Source organism: Dunckerocampus dactyliophorus, chromosome 12, assembly GCF_027744805.1.
Source record: "Dunckerocampus dactyliophorus isolate RoL2022-P2 chromosome 12, RoL_Ddac_1.1, whole genome shotgun sequence".
Classification (NCBI taxonomy): domain Eukaryota; kingdom Metazoa; phylum Chordata; class Actinopteri; order Syngnathiformes; family Syngnathidae; genus Dunckerocampus; species Dunckerocampus dactyliophorus.
Window position 1 is genome coordinate 9,880,170 of NC_072830.1, and position 24,120 is coordinate 9,904,289.

Genomic DNA, 24,120 nt, shown 5'->3' on the forward strand with positions numbered 1-24,120 from the left:
CGGGGGGGGGGGATGTTTGCTTACTTTTACATGAAAAGTGTCGGGTAACGTAACGTCTCCCCAGGTTATGGCTAAAAATAACAAGGCATGCGGATGTGCACTTTCACCCCCAATGAAAGAAAGATGATCCTTCTCTGCTTTCCTCTCAGCAGAAAGACCACATCCTGATCATTCTTAAGGTCTTTCCATAACTTCATTATTGGCGTGTTTGCCATCCATGGACGTGTGCACACGTCACAGTAAACACACAAGCTCACACATCCACAGCTAAACAACAGACCTGATCCACAAACAACGACACAAACGCCACCACACATGTTACACACAATCATCATAGTTCCATTATTATTATTATTATTATTCTTTCCTGCGGTCAATCTTCATCATGCATCTTCACCCAATCCAAGAAGAGGACTAAAACGCTCCCGTTGAAATAAGTCGCTAACGTTACCTTTTAGATGCAATTGTGTTGCATTCATTCTCACACAATTCTCATTTGTCACGTCTGTTTTATTTGTATAGCGACAGCGAAGTCACAGCACTCTACACACAAGGTAGGTGTAGAACCTGGCAGGAACCACGCAGGATCCAAGTAGGAACTACACAGGAACCATGCAGGATCCAAGCAGGAACTACACAGGAACCATGAGGGATCCGAGCAGGAACTACACAGGAACCATGAGGGATCCAAGCAGGAACCATACAGGATCCAATCAGGAACTACACAGGAACCATGAGGGATCCAAGCAGGAACCATACAGGATCCAATCAGGAACTACACAGGAACCATGAGGGATCCAAGCAGGAACCACACAGGAACCATGCAGGATCCAAGCAGGAACCATACAGGATCCAAGCAGGAACCACACAGGAACCATGCAGGATCCAAGCAGGAACTACACTGGAACCATGAGGGATTCAAGCAGGAACTACACAGGAACCATGTAGGATCCAAGCAGGAACCATGCAGGAACCATGCATGATCCAAGCAGGAACCATGAGGGATCCAAGCAGGAACCAGGCAGGATCCAAGCAGGAAGCATGAGGGATCCAAGCATGAAGCATGAGGGATCCAAGCAGGAACCATGCAGGATCCAAGCAGGAACCACACAGGAAGCAGGCAGGATCCAAGCAGGAAGCATGAGCATAATGACAGCATGAAATATGAAAGGCGTGTTGGCGGAACAACTGAAGGGCGTGGCTGTGTTCCCATGTTTTAGGAAGATGCGTTGTGAAAGGATAGAAAGTAGAAGATGAGAAGCTGCTCACCCCTCATCATGAAAGAATAAACGTACGTTGTTTCATACAAAGGGAATCTTTTCAGTCATACGTTTCAAAGTTCATCTCCAGCCAGCAAAGAGGTGTCAAGAGCGCGGCGGGCATCTGATGGTGGGCTGGTAAGTCCCGTCAAGCCCGGCCTGCATTGAAAAGAGCGGCGTCAGGCGCGGCGCGGTGGCCCCGCTTTGTGTCACTGTCATTTTGCATCTGCAGCCGCCTGTCAAGCTGAATGCCGGCCCCCGCATCGCACACCACGCTGAACAAAGGCGGCGGGATGATAGATGATGTTGTACAATGCTCGCACTCTTTGTCAGGAGAAGACGAAGGCCTCGCGCTGACGGACGCCACGCTGGAGTCACGTCAGGGGCAGACATGGAAAACACATCATGATGATTTCCATGTCCAAAATATAAAAACGTGTATTCACAGCGGTCATCGACAAGCTGGATGGTTTCTTTTTCCATCCACCTTCTTATGTGTGGAAAAGCAATGGCAGCCTGGTGTACTTTCTACGTCACACATGGAAGGCAAAGGTCATCGGGAGGCACCAAAAGGAGGTTAAGTGTACTTTGACACACCTGGCCACGGCGTCAGCGACCCTTAGATGACTGTAATTAACCCCCAGCCCCCCCACCCCCGTCCGGCCTGCCAGCTTTGTTTTCCCGTGTCAGCGGGGGAGGCAGGAAGTCCCACAGCTGCCGTCTTGGAACACGGGACTTTCACATCAACACTCACCTTTTCAACTACATTTATTTCTACACTTTGAGAAAAACCTTCACTACTGTATGTATTTATTTATTTCACAGCATATCTGATCATATTTTTTGTTGTTTTTGTAAATGCGGTAAGAGTGATATGTGTTTATGAACGGTGAAGACGAAAACAACCGATCACGTCCCTCACTTGAGACAGAAGAGGCGTTCAAACGCTTGCTATTCAATCACAAACAAAAAACCTCCTTCCTCACGGACATGATACCACCTCTGACCTGCCCCTAGCTTGATGAGCCGGCCCCCGTGCATATACGTCCACATTTTGGGAAAAGGCAGGCTTCACTACACATCTTAAAATGGAGCTCTGCCGACTGTCCATGCGAGATGCAGATGCGGGAGCTGTACGTTTTCCCCGTGTCTGACAAGGACTGCGGGATGCTGACTTGTCAACACAGTGGGGGAGTAGGTGGCGGTGGTGGGGGGGTCTCAGTAAGTAAATGATTAACCTGTGCGTGTGTAAAAAGTGACTTTTATTTTCACACAATTGCAAGCTGCTGCCCCGACGCGCAGGCTGCGAGGGTGGAGAAGTAATAAAGCCTGTCAGCTGCTATTTCGGAGATAAAAATAATAAATCTCTACAATTTTAACAGCATGAGGGGAGGGGGTCCACTTGGATTTTTTTTTTTTTTTTTTTCTGACTGAAAAAAAGTGTGTGATGTATTTGGAGTCAGGCGAGCGAGTGTGTTGTCAGAAAGCTGGCAGATAGTCACTCTGCCGCCGCGTTTGGTGAGCAGCGATGCCGCAGTGAAGTTACTCGTGCACACAATGAGGTCAGCACGTGACCTCCCCACCCCCACCGATCCGCCAGCGCTACAAGCACATCCCTCCGCAGCGCTAAGTCTGAATGTTCAACATGATGCTGCCCTCACACACGGTGTGTGTGTGTGTGTGTGTGTTGCTAAAAATACCTCCACATGCAAACACTTAGTGATGTGGAAGCTGACCTGAAAGAAACGCTGCCATGGCATAAAAGGCCATGTCCACACCGAAACAGATTTCTTAAAAGGGTTTATTTTTCTATCTGTTTCGGCCTCTCATCCACACAAAATAGTAGGTTTTTGTCCTTAAAACAAGAGGAAAACTGCCGCCTGGGTGAATACTTCGGAAAACTTTTTGGCTTGTCAGACGACGTAAGGACTACGTGCCGTCGTTTCCACACCGGATCAGGATCATTTCATGCGTGCAGCGGCAAGCATGACATACCGAGAGGACGTTTCACGTGTTAGAGTAAACATTCTCCGACTTTCGCTTGGAAGGACGCTGCTGTTGCTGGTTTGCTCTCCAATTCTGCTGCAGCGCCAACGATGGCCATTTTGGGACCCAATCGGACCTCTTGCTGGTGGGACAACTTTGGCAAGCAAAATATTAGCATGTCAAGGACAAGGTACTAAGCTGCTCCCCGCACAGGGAAAGTTTCTCTTTGGTATTTATTAGGGGTGCATGATAATTACGGCCGATATGAGGGACTTCAAGCAAATCAAGCGCTCCTTTGTTCTCCTGCCTGTCAAGTTAGCATGTCGTAAGCTTATTTGTAAACAAACATTCACTGTTTCAGACAGATTTCGCATGCTAGTCCACGATGAGGGAAAAAAACCCATCGAGCACACAAAAACCTTATCAGCCACCTGAAACGCCAGCGCTGCGGCGTTGGAAAATTGCAAAAGGTTGGCCCGAAACCTGCTTGGCATCATAACAGCTGAGTTAACAACAGAGTGTGTGCCTGAATCCAGTGCACTTTGCTGGGCCACAGCAGGTGGCTCCCTCCGCTCTGTACTCTGGTTCTCCTGATAGTAGTGATGTGGTAGCAGTAATGTCATATTTGGTTAGGATGAATCAACAGGTACAGTTGGCCAAATCCTAATTTGTTCCAGCACAAACTACACTTTATTACCACACAAAATTTAAGAAGTAGACATAAAAAAGTTATCGGTTGTTGGTACCATATCGGTCTTGAGAAACAGAAAGTCATCGGTTTGAAAAAAAAGATATCGTGCATCTCTAGTACACTGTATAAGCCCGTTATGTCCTCCATCACTACGGCCGTGGAGGAAAGTCAACAAGGACAATTAGCCAAACACACGCAGGATTATTTCAGTAACGACAGCGTCACAGCAGAACTTCGAAGAGTGTGAATGTCTTCATCCTTGCAAATGAACTACACTTCATAGCGTGATCCTCGTCATCAACGTGTCTTAGGTTTCAATGAACGTTTGTTACATTTTGCAGAAAATGCGACAAAGTACAGCGGAACCTCCCCCCAGTTAGCACGTTTTTCGGAAAATTTACGCCAGAATTTTGTCTCAATTTTGATCTTGCGGCCACACTGCGTCTTTGGGGACAGTCACGCCAAGAATCACGTCTTCAATGACGGTAAAAGTAACCTTAAATGTTCATTTATCCCTTTCGGTCATCATTTTTGTGCATTTAGAATTATTTCCTGCCTGTAAAACTCTAAACAGGTGGTTTCTGTTAACATTTTTGGCTTTCTGGAATGGATGACTGGGATGTACATTATTTCTTATGCGAAAAATGGATTCGGTGAGCATCCGTTTCGGTTAGTCAGACCTTCTGGAATGAATAAATGACGCTGACCAAGGTTCCACCATACTTAACAGTAACTCTACTTGGCTGTCAGTCCACAAGTACAGTGTATCTCCTCCAACTGGCCATGTTTGCTATTGTGCCGCCTACGGAAGTGACATCATAGACGCTTCTGATTGGCTAAATTGCTTACTTTTACTCCTGAGAATGTGTTTTCCTGTGAACTTGTTTTGCAAAGATCCACATAGGTGTGGATTTTAGCCTAAAAGGCCAGCCACGATTTTTGGATGACACACAGGGAACGTTACTCATTTCCAACTGGATCTTTATCATCTTTTTTTTTTTTTTAGCTGCTTGGACTTTGATTTACAACACATCAACCTGCTCTCTCTTTCTTGTTGATTCATCCGAGGCGCCTGACAGCCTCACATAAATATTCATGCTAAATGGAAGGTAGAAGTCAAGAGTGGGGAATAATCTGACATTACTGGCAGAGAATATTCAACAATTACATTTGAATAATCCCTTCTGGCTCGTACATCATTCGTCTCCAATGCTACGTTGGATAACGCTCAGCACACACGTCACTAGCTTGGACGCTTTCGTTGTCAGTTCAAGCACACGATGGTTGGTCGGCGCCATTGACTCTTCTTGCTGTTCCACCTCAGTCCTGTGGGTGTCGGTAGCATTGCCGACGGTCAAAACAAATCAGGAAGAAGACGTTTCCGGTGTCTGTGGACCGTTGGCTAAAAGCAACGCTAACAACAAAGCACCGTGATTCCTTGACACGCATACCAACAAGCAGCAATGTGGTTCATCACCTCGTCTGCGCGGGTACAGTGACGGACAATTGGGAAATCCTGCAAGGTTATGTCAGTACTTTTTTGGCAGGGCAGGAATTCATCCTCGCATTTGGACCTCCTTTCCCCTGCAGACACACCACCAAGGACACCAGAGTGAAACTGGTTCAAAAGCAAGTCAGACACTTCTCACTCGAGTTTGGGATCGTCTTGCTTCATCACGAAGCACAAATCCATGACACCTTTTTGTTGAAGACCGGATGAAATGAAGAACAAGCAAGGTGGTTGAGGGTTTCCAGGCTGCAGGCTGAAGCTTGAAGACGAAACGGACAATCAGGTGGATTACGACAAACGTGTTCCGTCATGAAATGCGAACACCTGTAATCTCCTCGTTTGTCATAACATTTCACATCCAGTCGGCATCTGCAGAAGCAACACAAATGAGTGCAAATGCGGCGTACAAAGAGCTCATTCACGCCGGCCTGATCCTGAAGTGCTTTTAATTTCAAACAGAACCTCTTCCCCGCTTTCAAGCGTTCTCAGGCCTTCTGATTCTCACTGAAACTCTTGCCAGGGCTTTCTTTTGCTGTTTGAGCTGTACACACAGGTCACTTCTTGACGTTATTGTGAATGTGGAGGGTTAGGGTTTAGAGGAAAGGATTAGGGTTAGGGTATGAATAAAGCAAAGGTTATCTTTTAGTAAGGCGCTACCCTCACATCGCTCCAGAATGGCCGCCTTCTATTTAAGTAACGCACGAATGCCCAAGACGTTCGTGCGTTTGACGGAGTACAACAAGCTCTCCATACACCACATCAGCCCACAAGCACCCGCTTTCAGTGCCTTAAGACCCAACTTTAGTCAGAAAATAACACCGCTCGCCGTCCTCGCACGCCGCGCTTAACCAGCCCCCCAGCCCTGCTGTGACTGTTGTTTCTTTTCTGATATATGCTCGCGCTGCTCCGTGCGATTGCAGATGCATTTTACACGCTGCGGGGCTCATACCAAACTAAATGTGTAGATTCTCTGCGTGAAGTCTCGGAAGGGGAAATGCGTGATGAATACTGAAACAGCTTTGATGACAGGAAGGCTGTTAGCATTCAGCACAGAGGGACGGAAGCTGATAATCCATGCACGCCGTCTGAGTAGAACGTCTTTTCACACTCGGCGAGCATCGCTGTGATCCATATGCCAACACCTGATGAGCGCATGTTTACACTCATCATCAAGCACAACCGCACAATTATGCAGGACCTTTAAAGGTCCATATTACAATAGACCACTTTTCAGTGGGGTTACGTCAGGGACCGCCAACAAATGGCAAAAAAAACATAGCATACATACATACCTGACTGATAACGGACAGGTGGCAAAGCTGCATTTTAAGATGTATAGTGAAGCCTGCTTTTAAACAAAGTCGTGGGCGTATACACCTTTTGTGAATAACTGTTTCACAACTATGTCCAATCAATTCCATCCATTTTCGAGCTTTGGAGTTAATTTGCGGATCCTGTTGACTCATACAAAGATCCTGCAGGAAGATGCCCCACGGACATTGACGTTACATGAGCATGCCACAAGCGTCCAGTAAACAAATAGCTGACAATCGTAATAAATCTCAATAGACTCGTCCTGTTGGACCCCTGAGGGGGCGTTGGTTTACCTGCCTGGTTAAGATGCAGTCTGAGTGGCGTTACCTGTTCATATTCCTGGGCATCCACCGAGTACTGACAGTATTATAATTGAACTGAGGGCTTCTTTGCTGCCAAAAGTTCCATTTCAGACCACATGAGAGCTAAATAAATCATATGAGGGCACATTTGTAACTAGTTGGGAGTTGGGTCAAAGTTAGCCCAATATCAAGATCAGCTTGGACTGTTTCAAGGTGAACAGCCAAACTGAAATGAGGCAGAACAGCAGCAAGGCCAGACGCTCCTCTTAGGGACCACGTTGGTGGAATAGAATCCAGCAGTGAAGCCAAGCAGCTGTCCTGCGGTAAACACACTAATTAACATGGCCGCCACTCAAACAACAATCAGAACTTTGGCATCGCAAGGACCCACTGCAACGGTACATCTTCTCTTATGTGTGTCTTTTAATGCTTGAAGCCAAGGACAAATAAATCAATATCGATATAGCCGGCCCAGCTTCACCGGCTTAGACCAGCTAGATAAAACTTTATAATAATAATAATAACAATAATAATCATATCATACAATTGAATTCATCACTATAATCTCATAATCTGCTGCAGGATAAGCTGCCACAGGAGGCCAAAGCGCATCAAATACGTCCACATGTGACCTTCACACGCTGCCTGGAACGACACTCGGATTACAGTACACCTCCTAGTTAGCTTCAGCTTGCATGTTGCACTATTGCTAACAGCTAGCCATGTCTGCTGCGTCAATGCAAATAGCGAGAAAGTCACAGCACTGTCTCCGAAGAGGAACCCTTGAGGTGGTACGATGGGTGGAAACTTCCCTTCTCTTGCTCAAAGCAGAGGGAAAATGTTCCATTCCTAACCCTAGTTTTGTAGCTGCTCTAGAAAATAAAACCAACCACCAAACAAACAAGTTTAGTGCTGGAATGCTTGAGTATATAGAATGATATATGATATGTGGTGTGTTGCTACAACAAAAGCATCAATATGACTTTGGAAAGTTCAAAGAGTTTTTAGTTTTTGCTTTGACTGTCAACAGACATCATTTACTGACATTTAGTCGGAGTATTTGAATGGAAGCCTCGGGCAGCAATGTTCCACCTTTTCTTGAAACAAAGCAGATGCTATTAACGTTAGTAGGAAACTCATTCAGTGCTGAAATACGATTACATCATAGAAATAGAATACCTTTTGTCATCCTGTCAGGCTTTGTCTACCTAAATAACAATTCTTTCTTTTCTTTTTTTTTTTTTTACATAATTGTTTCCTGTGTTGATTAGCAAAAGTACAAAAGCAATAACTGAGTTTTCTTTACGAGTGAAAAATGGAATTTCCAGCTTGCCAGTTCATTGAGTTAAATCTGCTGGATGTTTTTAAAGTTTTAGTCTCCGAGTTCATTGTTTCCACAGAATAAGCAGAGTGAAAGTGTCTTCAATCAAGATCGCAGCATCTTAATCACATTCTGCATCAACATTACTCGGCAGCCCCGTGACACGGGCAAGACAAGCTACTCAGTTGGATTGCTAACAAGGTATTGACCTATAAATGGCAACCAAGAAAAGACAGCGACCGATATTGACCTTTAAAAGATGAGTAAACATGAAGAGTTTCCCAAAAACTCTTTCTGGGCTTCTCCACGTGCTTCACTTCCAGCCATTAACTTGGAAACATGCCGGAATGTGACAAAGGACTTCACTCGTTTAACCAAATTAGAGCCTTGAAGGCCAGCAGAATGTTGAAGGTTTAAGTTAAAACAAGGCAGATGTGATGCTACAGGTGACCTGGATAGGTATTACATAAGTAATATTACTATTACTTAGGTAATATTAGGTATTACTTAGGTAATACCTAGCTTTGTATTACCTAAGTAATACTAGCTATTACTTAGGTAATACAAAGTATTACTTATGTAATACCTAGCTATTACTTAGGTAATACCTAAGTATTACTAGGTATTACTAGGTATTACTAGGTATTACGAGTATAATTTTTAAGTAAATTCATCCACCATTAATCAATTTCTCCATTCATTCATGCATGCATGCATTCATCTAAGCATTCATTAATTTATCCATTCATTAATTCATGCATGCATGCATTCATTCATCCATCCATCTATTCATTCATTCATCCATCCATCCATACATACATTCATCCATCCATTCATGCATTCATTCAATCATCAATCCATCCATTCGCTCGTTCATTCATTTATTAATCCATTCATTCATCCATTCATCATCCATCTATGCATTCATTCATTCATACATCCATTTGCTCATTCATTTATCCACCCCTCCATCCATTCATGCATTTATTAATTCATTCATCAATTAATTCAATCGTTCAGACATTCATTCATCCATTCATTCATACATCGATCCATTCATCCATCCATTTGTGCATCCATCCAGTCATTCATCTATCCATCCATTTGTTCATCTATCATTCATCCATCCATCCATCCATTCATCCATACATCCATTCATTCATGCAATTCATCCATCCATCCAGTTATTAATGCATTCATCCACCCATCCATTAATGCATTAATTCATCCATTCATTCATCCATCTATTCCTCCATCCATTTGTTCATCCAACCATCCATCCATTCATTCATCCATTTGTTCATCCGCCCATTCATTCATACATCAATCCATTCATCCATCCATTCATTCATTCACCCGTGCATTTGTTCATCCATCCATTCATTCATCTATCCATCCATTTGTTCATCCATCCATTCATTCATCTATCCATCCATTTGTTCATCTAGCATTCATCCATCCATCCATTCATCCATCTATCTATCCATTCATCCACCCATCCGTTCATCCATTCATTCATGCATTTATCCATCCATCCATTCATTAATGCATTCATCCATCCATCCATGAATGCATTCATTCATTCATTCATTCATTAATCTATTCCTCCATCCATTTGTTCATCCATCCATCCATTCATTCATCCATGCATTTGATCATCCATCCATTCATTCATACATCGATCCATTCATCCATCCATTCATTTATTCACCCGTGCATTTGTCCATCGATCCATTCATTCATCTATCCATCCATTTGTTCATCTACAGTATCATTCATTCATCCATCCATTCGTTCATCCATCGATCGATCCATTCATCCATTCATCCCTCCATCTTGGGTGTCTAAAGTGCTAAAGGTCTGTTAGAGCTACTGTATCCTGCTACTCCCACTACTGCTGCAAGTGATGAAACGTTTAGGGCGCATTGACACACGACCATTCATACCGTGATGGACTTGGGTTACCCCTCCCTCTCCTGGCCCCTGCAGGCCTGCGCTCACACTGATCATTCATGCTACGTTTACTTGCATCAGCACTTTTCTTCTTCGTTTCTTTCACTTTAGTTTCTCTGACTTTCCTGTTTGGAGTCATCTTGATGATTCCTACTGTGGAAGGTGGCTGCTATCATTAATTCCGTGTGAGAGGAGTGAAATGACACGTCTTTAATACGTGCATGAACATAGTCTCGGGTGAGCAAGAGTGCGGTGGGGTTGACTTTTGGATTATTTTATTTTCATTATGAATGATATTGGTTATCATTGACAAGCCACGAGGAGCGATCGCATTACATTCATTCTATGACGTGTGTGTGCGCGTGATACCAGGTGATATACCGCTAGATAATGTCGTAAATGATGTACTAGCAGGCTGTACAGTGCTGTCCAAAACTGGAGTTAAAAGAATGGTATGAAGAGTGTTATTATTTATTATATGCATGAGGTATGGTATTCCAGATACTTAAGTGCCCCGTTCATGTTCCAGGTGTATTTCTGCACAGTCCCATCCGTACACGGGTGTGTACCCCCCATGCTCGTGGTCGGCCGGCGCCCTGCCCCCAATCCCTGACCTCCATTTCCCTGTTGGTCACTGTGGAGCAAATCCGAAAAGCCTCCCAGCATCTCCATGGCGACTGGCTACAGTCGAGCAGATGGCCTCAGTGTGCCGAGCGGCAATTAAAGCGGGGGGGGGGAGAAGAAAGTGGGTCAGGACCAGGAGGGAGCGGTGGGAGGGGGGTGCAGTGTAAGCGGGAAGCCGCCGTCGCCGCCTCCTTGGGCGTGCGTTTGGATGCACTCAGACCTCCTTCATACCTCAGCGCTTGCCTTCCAGGTCTCACTTACCCAAACAAATACATGAAAATGGGGGTTACGGAGCCTGACACCCCCCCCCCCCCGCACACACACACACACACACTAATACCCACCTTTTAAAAACATTTCATCAGCGAGCACTGGGGAACTTCAAGTGGGATTACGCTGGCAAATCCCACCATCCAATCGATAGAATGAAACATTTAAATCCCGTATAACAACAAACACATTCCCTGTCTTTCCTTTATGGAAGCCCAGTGCATCATGGGAGCGCTGGTTCACCCCCCCCCCCCCCCCCCCCCCCAGTCCCTCTTGATAGAAAAGGTATTTGCATCGCTCATTACACTCATTACAAAAATCAAAACCGTGTATTAAATCCAGCAAACCACAGAGCCGCTAATTTAATTTCCACTTTTGACTTTTTGTCATTAAGTCTTAATTAAGCCAAAGAAGAAGCACGTGAAGATAGCTTGGAGAAAAAAAGACAATACAGCTGGAAAATAATGACTGAGCTGGTATTTGTACACGCAGTCCCAACGTGTCCAAACAAGAGCAAGGCCGACTGCAACCATCCTTGGAAGGTGGCCACGCTGAGGAGCTCCAACCCCCTGCAGGGCCTTCATGAGGACCTCCACAAGTGGTTTCTTCTTCCAGGCAGGCATTGTTTTTTTCATATTTGCATGTTTTGGGAAGGAAGCTAAAGCTCTTAAAACCATTTGTAAGCTGGCAGCCTGCAGGTTAGGAATGTCCCTCTTCATTCCAACATGGACGCTCCACTTGGATCATCCATGAAGTCAGCAGCAGAGACGGTGAGGGGGGGGTGCTCATCACCACTTGTAGCCACACAGCTCACTGACATGTACCTCATATGGTGGGAGAACCTGTGCCCCCGCCTCCGCCCCCCCAACAGCAAGCTTTTCTCTTGCCTTGACGTGACATTTGGCTTCTTCCCGGCTCAGCTGACAATCGCTGCAGTAAGATAAAATGTCCCCCGCGTGATGCAGCAACTCACGCTTTCCAGGTTCCTCGCTAGAGCTACAGCGAGATCCGTGCATGCCCCCACCCTGGCAGCTGGAAAGGAGGGGGCGGCAAGCATTTATTTAGCAGCTCCACCGTAAACATCACCTCTTCCAGCAGGAAGGACAACATCTTGGTGAAGGAACCAAAAACTTCTGCAACAACAATCACAGATGCTGCATTGTGCTTTCCATACCAGTAGTTGGCAGTGTAGTCCTGCAAAAACATCTGGAAATATGATGTCATATGCCGAGCCAGTAGTTGGCGAAGTCACGTTGTAATGCGTAACTTTGCACGCAGGAATTCATTATGTTGGAATTCATTGTTGGTCATCTTCAAGCAATGGAGGCAAAATGGGTTTCGGGTTATTTTAGGGTTGGGGTTGGGGTAGGGGTTGGGGTTGAGGTTGGGGTTGGGGTTGAGGTTGGGTTAGGCTTCTTAGCACAGAAATCCAGCAAACCTGACGCGTAAAACACTTGGACGACAGGGACAATACCTGGTAGCTTCCGTACCCTTCCTAGCACTTCCACCGTATTCCAAACACAGCTAGCCTGCAAACAAACATCTATTGTCCTCACTGCTTGAAGGCAGGCTACGTTACACATTAGATAAATAATCCCTCGAGACACTTTAATGAGCTCAATGCAAAGAGGAAAGTCAGCCTGCGGAATTAGCCGATGTGGATTCTACGAGCGCTGAGCTTCTTAATATGTTTGCGTAAAAAAACAACACAATGGAGAAATAAGTCATGTTTTGTGTGAGTAATACAGCAAAAGGAAAAGAATAAGTGGAGGAGGAGTCCTCCAGAGAGGAGAGTAGGACATCCTCCCCGGCCTGTCAGCCGTGTCTTTACATAAATAATACATTTGGGGAGCTGCAGCAGCCTGGTGTGCGTGCACCGTCATGAAGGGCTTTAACTCGCCTCGTCTGCTTCATGTTGTCAGCTGTGGAAAGAAAGCATCTTCTCATACATGCTGGACGGCACTAAAGTCACACTTTTATGGCCCTATATCTTGTCAAGGGACAATACAAGTTGGATATCAACTTTATACGAGTCAGCTTGTATAGCAGCGTAGATGAAGTATCAACACACTACTAGCCATTAATGTGTAAATACCTGGCAGCACAAGTGAGTAGCAAGATAAGTGTGTCTCGTGCACAGTCAAGCACGGTGGTGGTATGGTCACGGTCTGGGGAAGTGCACGAGTGCTGCCAGCAATGGGGAGTTGCGGTTCAATCAATTCCAACATGTACTCACTTGTGTTTAGACAATAATAGCTGTGTTGACTCATGTTCACAGGATACTACATCTGTACTGCTATACAAGCTGTACAATGACTACTCTGAAGTATATCCAAGTTTCCTGCCAATAATATGGTCCCTCAACGAGATAGAATAAAATGCTTGCTGAGGTGTGACGTAATTCTGTCTCGCTTCAACACATAATCCTCCGGTGGGCATCGAGGCTGGCATGGCAGAGGATAAAGTAGGTACGTAAAGGTACGTAATCAAGTACAATAATGGTAAGTAATTAAGACGTAGAACAAAGGTAAGTAATGAAGACATAGAAAAAAGGTAAGCAATGAAGACATAGGAAAAAGGTAAATCATAATGAAGTAGAATAAAGGTAAGAAACAATGAAATAGAATAAAGGTAAGTCATAATGAAAGTACAATAAAGGTACGTTAGAATGAAATAGACTAAAGGTAAGTCATAATGAAAGTACAATAAAGGTACGTTAGAATGAAATAGACTAAAGGTGAGTCATAATGAAAGTACAATAAAGGTAAGTCATAATGAAAGTACAATAAAGGTACGTTAGAATGAAATAGACTAAAGGTGAGTCATAATGAAATAGAATAAAGGTCAGTAATAAAGACGTAGAATAAAGTTAAGTAGATGAAGTGGCAGCTGAGTGAATGCAAACATGGCAGTGAAATGCAGCCATGCTTGAAAGTGAAATCAATATCAGACTACATTAACCCATTTGGCTCGGTCACGGCGACACGGAAGGATCGATGCCAAACGTCGGCCGTGGGTTTGTTGGTCTTTATCTCCCTCGCCGTGCCGCGGTGGAACACTTCCACCAAATCGCCGCTGCGGAGGCGATTGAAGGAAGGCGAGCGGACGTTTGGCACAACAGAAGACAAAGAGGAGCGCAATTATTCTCCAAGAATCAAAGTTTCGTGCCGAGAGCGATACGGCAGACGCTGACCCGCTATCAGTCATGTTTCGCTCGTCTGTTGGCTGCTAAGGAGCTTTGTGGGTGTCGGGGAGGAAAAAAATAAACCTCCACCTCTGCTACGCTTACGAGCACGTTGTCAGGTCAGGAAAGGAAACACTTGATGATACAACCCTCCCCCCCCCCCCCCTTTTTTTCCACCAAAGCCAACAGGAAGAACCAGGAATCAGGAGGGAGGGGAGGAGGCGGAGAAAGATGTCAAACTATGGCAAGCGGATGCAGCCCTCCCCCAACACGCAGATGATGGAAATTTCATCACAGCGTACTTTTCTGGAACGCAAGCTCGCCACTACGTTTGCGAAAAAAGACTTTCATTCAAACGCCCTCGCTGGAAGGTGCCGCTGCTCGTCACGGGACTGACACACTGAGTCTCTGAAGGCGGGAACGGATGGTTTGAGTCACGAGTTGGACGCAGCCAGCGCCACTAGTCCTGAAATCTGAACTGGATCTCCTCGTCCTGGAAAAATACACTCATCTTTCTGAGGCGCTCTGTCAGCAACAATAACGTCTCCATTTCAACACAAATTTTTAAAAAAGTACGCCTTTCAAACTTTCTTACACTCGCAACAAGACGATTTATTTTAAAAGCGTGTCGTATGAGGATAAAGGTTGTCGCTATGGCAACACAGCAGACGAGGCTGAACGCCAATTAGTGTCAACAAAACGCTGCAAAAGTCCCCCAACATGCGAGGTTATTTACTTTCATACAAGAAGATTAAGATCCATTTAGGAGGCATTATAAGCCTATCAAGCACCGCCGGAACCCCCAATCTGACAAACACGGGACGGGCTCAGTCAGTCAGTCAGTAGGATTTTAACCGGTTAATCCCGCGACAAGAATCTGTCTGCTAAACAGAAGGCAAAATGTTGAAGGCAGATTAATGCCAAATCAGAAAAGCTCGGGGCGAGATTTGATCCCCTTTATTGATTTCCTTTTTCCTCGCTTTGCTGATTCGGAGATTCCAGCTGAAACTGAAGAATTTCAAGGATTTCAAGCAGAAAATTGCGCCTGCCGCCTGCCGATAGCCATGCTTTTTTTTTTTTTTTAACTCATCCTGATCCAACATGATGACCGAGTATGAGAAAGAACAGCAAGAAGCCTCCGTCCACCAAAATATCCAACCGGTAGCTATTAACATAATGTAATGTACGTCAGTGGTCCCCAACCCCCAGGTCGCGGCCCGCTACCGGGCTGTTGGTCATTTGGTACCGGGCCGCACAGAAAGAAAAAATAATTTCCATTATTTCATTTTTTTTTCATGTCTTATTTTGAAAAGTGGCCGGATTCTCTCTGTTACATCCGTCTCACTTGACGCATGTCTATTGTGCGTGTGCTAACTTTATCTCATGCCGCACAGATAGACTACTACTGTATTTTACCATTTTTTTTCTCCTCATATTTAGTCTCAAATGCTGATACTCCGTGGGAATGCATAAAGATAAGTTTTGATGACTTATTGAGTGCTAATGTGCACATTTGTCTCAAGTTAATTCATGCTAGCGTACTGCCTTTTACCACACACGTCAAACAGCGATGTAATAATCTCTCTGGAAACACTTGGCTGGAACTTGAACTGGTGGATGGTGGGTCGGCATCCATTTTGTGCTTTTAATTTGATGTTATTAATGTCTTAGTTTGACACAATACATAAGAAATAAGATAAATTAGATCGCTATAATGTAGGAAACCCCGCCCCCGGTCCTCGGGAGATTTGTGGGAACACAAGCCGGTCCGTGTGTCAAAAAAGGTTGGGGACATAACGTCACATAACACTGCTTAGCATAACATGAGCTAACCTAACCTAAGCGATTCCAACAAGACAAAATCAATTAAAAAGGTAAAGGTAAGGCTACGTATTGGAAGAATGTAAGCTTGACCTCTACGGAGGAGGCTGATGCAAATCACAGCAAAATGATAAAAACAGTCGTCCCTTGTTTGTAGCGGTTAATTGGTTCAAGACCCGACCGCGGTTAGTGAATTTCCACAAAGGTAGCAGGTAATAGTAGGAAGTAGTAGCCCATAGTAGTAGGTAGTAGTAGGTAGTAGTAGGAAGTAGTAGGTCACAAGGTAGTAGGTAGTAGTAGGTAGTGGGTAGAAGGTAGTAGTTGGTCTTAGTAGGTAGTAGTAGGTGGTAATAGGTAGTAGTAATAGGTAGCAGTAGGTACTAGAAGGTAGTAGTTGGTAGTAGGTGGTAGTTGGTCGTACTTTAAAGGTGAAATATCTTCAAGCAACAAGAAGAGTCCAGTTGCCTCCATGCAAGCTTCGTGGATGACCATGACTTGCATGACTGATATTAGTGGTTCACCATTAAAATGAGAAAATGCTTCGTCTTGGCTTCCTGGTTCACAGACAAACATTCCAGGTGATTGTAAAATAAGGTAATAAAGTGTTTTATTGGTCATCGCGACAGGATTTCTGCTCCAAAATGGATGGCAGGCATGTGGAGGTCATCACTCGTTCACTCCTGATTCTATTTGTGCTCCGAAGACTCAGGTTGTCTGCTTCAGCTGCATGTTTTATTCAGTGTGCACGGAGCACGGGGGCTGGAAACGCGAGGCATTATCTTACAAGTAAAACTCCTTCAAATGCTGCGAGGAACACAAAGACAGCAATTCAAATGTTTTGCATGGAAAATATAGTTTGAGAGGCTGCAAATGACTGCAGGGCAACTCGTGGCGGACCAAACGGAATCTAAACTTTCCGTTTCATAAACTGTTCTGGGAGAGATTCGCTGGCGAGCTGACAGCACAACCAACGAAAACGCTCAAAGAAAACTTGCAGCCAGCGCCTCCATTAGTTCCTGCAGCAAACGCCACGCTTAATCTCCTGTCAGCTCGCGTCAAGCAACTCTCCCAGGACTCTCCACGCTTCCCTCCCATCCATCACCTCAGCGGCCAGCGGAGCAGACGCCCCCGAGGAGAAACAATCACAGCAATTAGTATTCACATTGAAAGCATCAAGACCTTACAATTCCCATGGTGTCTTCCTCGTACATCACCACTAGAGTCCACCAGCCCCAGCAACTTGCCAAAAATCAGCAATTGCACAACAAACCATGGACAGCCAAGACCTCCACCAAGGCCGGACAATATTTGCTGCAAAATCAAGGGTAGAAAACATAAATGAAATCTGGATCAGAACTGAATGGATTCTTTTTTGGCGCATTCGCCATCCCTCCACGTGGAAATCCAGTGTGTCGTTTCTGCATCATCTTCCTCAAAAACAAAGAAAGAACTAGAATGGCACTCAACAGAGATCTCCGCCAAGGCCAAACTATCCTAATTTGGATTAGCACCAACTTGTACACCTGAGTAGATAACATTTTGTATTTACATAGACTGTGTCATTTGTGCATTTATGCAATTATTTATTAAAGAAAATGATGAAAAACACAGTAGAAATTTTAATAGGGGTGCATGATAATTATCAAACCGATATGAGGGAATTATGATGTCATAAATAGCTCAGATAACAGATCATTTTTCAAAAACGCTCCAATGAGGCGAGATTACCCCTACTGTAAAGCAACTGCTCCTCTTTTCTCCTGCCTGTGACGTTAACAGCCCCTGAGCTCACTAGTAAGCAAACATTCACTGTCCCAGGAAGACATTTCGTATGCTATTTGTACCAGATTCTCTACGATGAGGGGGGGAAAAAATCCATCAAGCACACAAAAAACCTTATCAGCCGCCTGATACGCCAGCGCCGTCGCGTTTGAAAAGTGCAAAAGGTTTGCCAGAGACCTCCGTGGCATCGCAGCAGCTGCTCGGAGCGTGTGCCCGAATACAGTGCACCTTACTGGTCTCCTCCCACTCTATACTCGGGTTCTCCTGACCTCTGTAGTGGCACACCGGCTGCTCGGAGCATGTGTCTGAATAGAGTGCACTTTGCTGGGCCACAGCAGGTGGCTGCCTCCACTCTAGTTCACTCTAGTTCTCACTCTGGTTCTCCTGATAGTAGTGATGTGGTAGTAGTAATGTCATAATATTTGTTTAGGACAAATCAACTGGTACAGTTGGTCAAATCCTACTTTGTTCCAGTCCTTCTTACCCCCAGGTGTGCACAAACTACACTTAATCTGTACCATATTGGTCTTTAGAAGTTATCGGCATCGGATTGAAAAAAGAGATACTGCGCATCTCTAAATGATAACTACAGTTGGGAAAAGATCCTCAATAAATGTATTTTAAATTCAAATTTAATGCATCTGATTAAGGGATTTCAGATGGGACGTTTCGGCTAACTAACACCAAATTTCCTCATTTGGATCAGCACCAACCTTCATGGTTACACACCTATCCACTCCAGGTCCAACTGTTGTCATCTTTTCTACCTTTAACCACTGGAAGGAAGGAAAATGTCCAAATAAAGGTTCCCTAATTCACTTCTTGGGTTTATGTCCTACCTCTCCAGAACCTTTGGTTTAGTGCATTTTGGATCACTATCAAAGCAACAACAGGGGAAGAAAACAAAAATCCCCCCACAGGGAGAGTCATAAATGTGCAAAGTCAGCATTGTAATTAAAGACGTATGTACAGCAACCATCAAACACCCCCTACAAGAGCTCTGATTGCCTCCCAGTGGCCTCCGACCCCCTGGATTCTTTACCCGTCCGCCCTAAGCTACGACCTTCCACGCCTAAAGGCACACTTTGGCCTTGCTGCCGCCAGCCATGCGCCCGCTCCACATGCACCTGAAAAGAATACGGCTGTCACTCACACAGGAAACACCGCACATGCAGCGACTCAACATTTAAAGGACCAGCGACACGTGAACTCACATAGAAGCCAAACAGTGACTGACTTGCATTACTAACTAAGCCCCTAAATAACATCATAGTAATAGCAAAATAATCACAGATATAATATTACCATGAAATAGAAACACAAAATGTGCCTGATGATGGTGCGGCGCCACCGACAACCACCTGGTTGAGAATTGAAATAAAAGAAAAAGTGTGGAATACTGGCACGCTCCGGCCAAAGACAGCAGGAGCTCAAATTACCATCCGCAGATCCACCATCATCTCGCTGGCGAGGGCTCACTCTGTTTAGAATTTGGCCACCACAAGCCTTGATTGAACCCAAATTGCGTTCTTTCTTGGTTCTGACGGATGGCTAGCAACAAGGCGTCCTGTTACACGCATTGGTTCAGGCCCCGCCCACTTGTTTGTGCTTCCATAATGAGGCTGGAACATGCTGTATATCAATTAGGCCTTCAAAAGAGGGAGGACATTTATGGTGATGCCCTTTAACCCTCGGGGGCCCCGAAGAGCAAATTCTTGTCAGTGCACGTTCCACAGGAAGAATCTCAGCTGCAGCGTCTTTGCATCAACACGCACTTTGCTCCAGTTGCATGGAAACACCGTAGAGTAGCTCTTCATACACGACTCCAATTTAATGCTAGAAGATAAAAACTATCCCAACTACAATTAAGGATGGGTGCAATAATCAATTAATCCGCAACTAAGAATTAATTACCTGTTGATTAACCTTCCATCTTGAAGCAACTGAAGCAGGAAAACAGTGCACTATTTTGCTGCAACCAGCAGAGGTGCTGTTGACACTACTTGGCTGTCTAAAGTACGTCAATATTACCACTAAAGTAAGCAAATACTACCACTAAAGTAAGTATTACCACTAAAGTAAGTAAATATTACCACTAAGTAAAATAAAGATTCAGCAGGAGGAATATCTTCAAATATCATCACTACTTTATGTCATTGATTGAAGTATTCCGATGGCGATATCCGATCTGTCCACTGATACTGCAGTCACATTTCAGGCATACCATCACATCTGATCATTAACTAGCGATCAATTGTTGATGAATTGCTTCTTGAGTCAAAAGTGAGTGTAGGTGGTCAATAAAGAATATGTACACTTAACAATTCATTCAGTGTTTTGCCAATTAATCCATTCAATCCACACATTTTAAGACTCGTGTTGGGATCTGATGATATCGGATTCCATTTCTCCCGACAGCGCCGCTGTGCAAACATCACAAGGCCGTCGCTCGGCATACAAACGCCGCCGCAAAAGTTCCCATCTCACTCAAACAACAATCTTTCCCAAGACGCCTCCAGTGGAAATTTTGGAGACATTTTGCACACCCTTGATTGCACAGCTTCAAACAGCGGATCCCGGAGGGAGCTGGCTAATCCTGATCTTCTCAGCAAGCAAAGGGATCATCTCAGTGGAAATCACACACACAGCTTCTGATCAAAGAACGCAACCCAGTGAACAACGTCTACCCATCATTTTCACCCTTCTGGACACTGCAGACGTGGGACATGTTTCCCATGACGGCTGTCCCCTGGCTTGGACCAGCTTCAATAAATTAGCACTCATTTGTCAACACTTCCTCTCAGCCACACATGAAACATCATATAAATATTAGGGCTGTCAAAAATAGCTCGTTAACGGCGGTGAACTCATTTATTTCATTAAATATGTTAAATATTCCCACAAAGTCCTCCTCGGAACGACACTTCCTCATTGTCACGAGACGACCGCGAGATGCATTCATGGGCACTCCGAAAATCCCAAAAACGTCTTGATTATGCGTGTATGTGTGGTCTAAATAAACTGAAAGCCAAAGAAAAACAATACGAGGATATTCTTTTCACTCACCTAACGTAATTCTTACTGCGGAAGTAGAATTTGATGAGTGAAATCTACTTGAATTACGTGGTGTCATTGAACGCAACTCTGCATGACTCATAATAAGAATTAAAGTGTGTATCAACAGCCCTAATAAATATCATATTCCAAATCCAAATAAAAGATTTTCATAGTGTCTTCATGTGAGGATGCCAAACTGGTTTTATTCCAACCCTCCCAGTAGACTGGGAAGAAAGGAGCCCAACTTGCGGGCCCTCGCGCACTGCGCCATCTAGTGCACCGCTGCAATGTCACCTTTTTTTTTTACAGCCAGTCAAATTCTGCATCAAGCGCTCCGAATTGCAAATGTGATGTGTTTGTTTGTGTTTGTGTGCTAATTCCATGAAGCATCCTTCATGCAAGCTGATGATGAAAATGAGGATGATGCAAACAACAAAAAGACAAATGAGGCAAAGAGAGTTTTTTTGTTGGGGGGGGGGGCTGTTTTTTCTTACCTTGGACGTGCAGCGCCAGGAGGAGCACGTAAATCCCCGCACACAGCTGCGCCATTGCACCTCAACTCTGCGGCTCTTCTCTTACAACCGCACACAAAGAGCGAGCATGCAAACTTGCGCAAATCCCACTTGAGCGGAGTGCAGATGTGACTGGTGGGCTGGTGGTGGTGGGGGTCCCTGGACTGCTACTAGTAATACTACTACTGGTACTACTACTGGTGGTACTACTCGTCGTCCTCCGTCCCTCACGTGCAAACTAGGCGATCAATTTGACGCAACGATCCCTCTCTTTCGGCTCACAAGAGTTTGCGTCAAGTGAGTCTGCTCCATCCAAGGATCAAGTCTCTCCAAACGTGGGCAATGTAAGCCGGGAAGTTTCCACACACTTGAGGGGGGAAAACGTCCCCTTTCCCGCGGTTTGTGTTCCTCAAGTTCCCGTCAGGAGCGATGTCTGCGCGAAGCCAAGGCGGGAAAGCACCGAAGATCCTCAGTGTTCTCCTGGAACGAGAAGTAGAAAGTGAGAGGTTCTATCCAGCTCGACGCCTCGCCGACTGACTGGCTACCCCCCCCCACCGCCACAAGCTCCGGGAGAGCTTGGGATCTGCTGACGTTACAAGGAAGGGAGGAGCCTCAGTGGTGGGATGGAAAGTTCAGGGAGCCTCCGCCAAGGCCTAAAAAAACATAATGGCTAAAAAAAAATACATTAAAAACACAGACGTAATTTACTTTTTTCTCCTTTTCTTTATTTTATTATTTTATATTAAAGAGAATGGTAATATTTTAAATATTATAAATCAACAAAAACATAACAACAAATAATTTAAAATATGTATTATGTATCCTAATTTTTGTTATTTTTTAATAAAACTTTGAATTGTTCTAGATGAAAGGCAATAAAAATGTATTATCTAATAAAGTGTAATCAAAAGGGTAATAAAGTGTTAATAATGGCTTCATTTTAATTTCATTATTAAAAAACAATGAAAGACATTTATGAAATAAATCTGTCGTACTCGCCCTGTCCACAATATTAGGTACACCCGCATGAAGCAAATTAATATCAACAAAACAATAAACACGCATCATGAGGGAAATTAAAGATGTTTGAATCTATATCCATCTATACCTCCATTTTCTCCATTATCCTCATAGGGTCAGTTTGGGTGGAGCCTATCCCAGCTGACTCAACACAAAAACACTAAAATATCAACACAACACGTTTGTCTTTGCCCCCATTTTTCATGAGCTGAAGTCAAAGATGTTTTCTACACACACAAAAGCTATCGCTCTCAACTATTGTTGACAAATCTGTCTACGTCTGTTTTCGTAAGCACTCATAACTCATAATTAGGGACGTCATAAGATCTTGTGTCACAAGATCTCGCGAGATTAAAACGTGACGAGATTTCTCGTTCAGAGAAAAACTGTCTCGCAATGTTACATTTTTTTTTATTAATGAACCATATATTAATCATCACTTGAAGGGATACTTCAGATTTTTTGACATGAAGTTGTATGACGTCCCCGTCAGCATTGTAGTCCAATAAGAGCGACTCACCCCCCACTTGGTCCCCTAAGTCCAGTTCTGGTCAGATTTCTGTGATGAAGAACGTAGTTCCACTTAGTTGCTGGGGACAATTAAGTAAAGAGTTTGGCTTCTCAAAACAATATGCGTTCAAAAGAGCATTCCTGTGCGCTGTCGCCTGTGCGTTCATGTGAATGTGACGAAGACGCACACATGAACGTCTGCAAGGGAGCGCTGCGGCCATCTTGTTTCCATATGTGTTACGGCGGGAGACAAATATAACGCAGAGCGTTTTGGGAGGTTTGATTTTTTTTGAGAAGGCATTTTTGTGATGCAAATGTATTCATCTTTTGAACGCATATTGTTTTGAGAAGCCAAACTCTTTACTTAATTGTCCCCAGCAGCTAAGCGGAACTACGTTCTTCATCACAGAAATCTGACCAGAACTGGACTTCATGTCAAAAAATCCGAACTATCCCTTTAATAAATGAAAATGAACTGGATCATTTGCCGGCCTCCATATACTGTATTGCCATGTGCTGAAGGTCACAGCCCAATGGGCCATCAGGACCACATCATCTGCGAATAGAAGAAATGAGATCCTAAGACCCCCAAACTGGTCTCCCCCGCGCCTTTGCTCCGCATAAAAATTCTGTCCTTACAAATTATGAACAGAATCGGTGACAAAGGGCAGCCTTGGCGGAGGCCAACATTCACCAGAAACAGGCTGGACTTACTGCCGGCAATGCGAACCAGGCTCCTGCTCTGGTTCTACAAGGACTGACTGGCACGTAGTAGCGCGCCACCAATTCCAATGCCTTTTCCAAGTCCATAAAGCACATGTAGACCGGTTGGGCAAACTCCCATGTACCCTCCAGTACCCTTGCAAGGGTGTAGAGCTGGTCCGGTGTTCGTCAACCAGGACCAAAACAATATTGCACCTCCTGTGAGGTCGAGGCCGAGGCTGAGGTTTGACTAACGGTCGTACCCTTCTCTCCAGCACCCTGGAATCGACTTTCCCAGGGAG

At 44.6% G+C, this 24,120-nt stretch overlaps 1 protein-coding gene across 6 annotated transcripts in view; it reads right to left on the reverse strand.

Moving 5' to 3' along the window:
- Nucleotides 1–22,132, reverse strand: part of nectin1b (nectin cell adhesion molecule 1b) — a 163,369-nt gene extending 141,237 nt beyond the window's left edge. For all 6 annotated transcript variants that reach the window (XM_054794081.1, XM_054794079.1, XM_054794083.1 and 3 more), the window contains exon 1: nucleotides 21,569–22,132. In XM_054794081.1, the coding sequence (XP_054650056.1) occupies nucleotides 21,569–21,623 (55 nt within the window). In that variant the 5' untranslated portion in view covers nucleotides 21,624–22,132. The remainder of the gene's footprint in view (nucleotides 1–21,568) is intronic.
- Nucleotides 22,133–24,120: the final 1,988 nt, after the last annotated feature.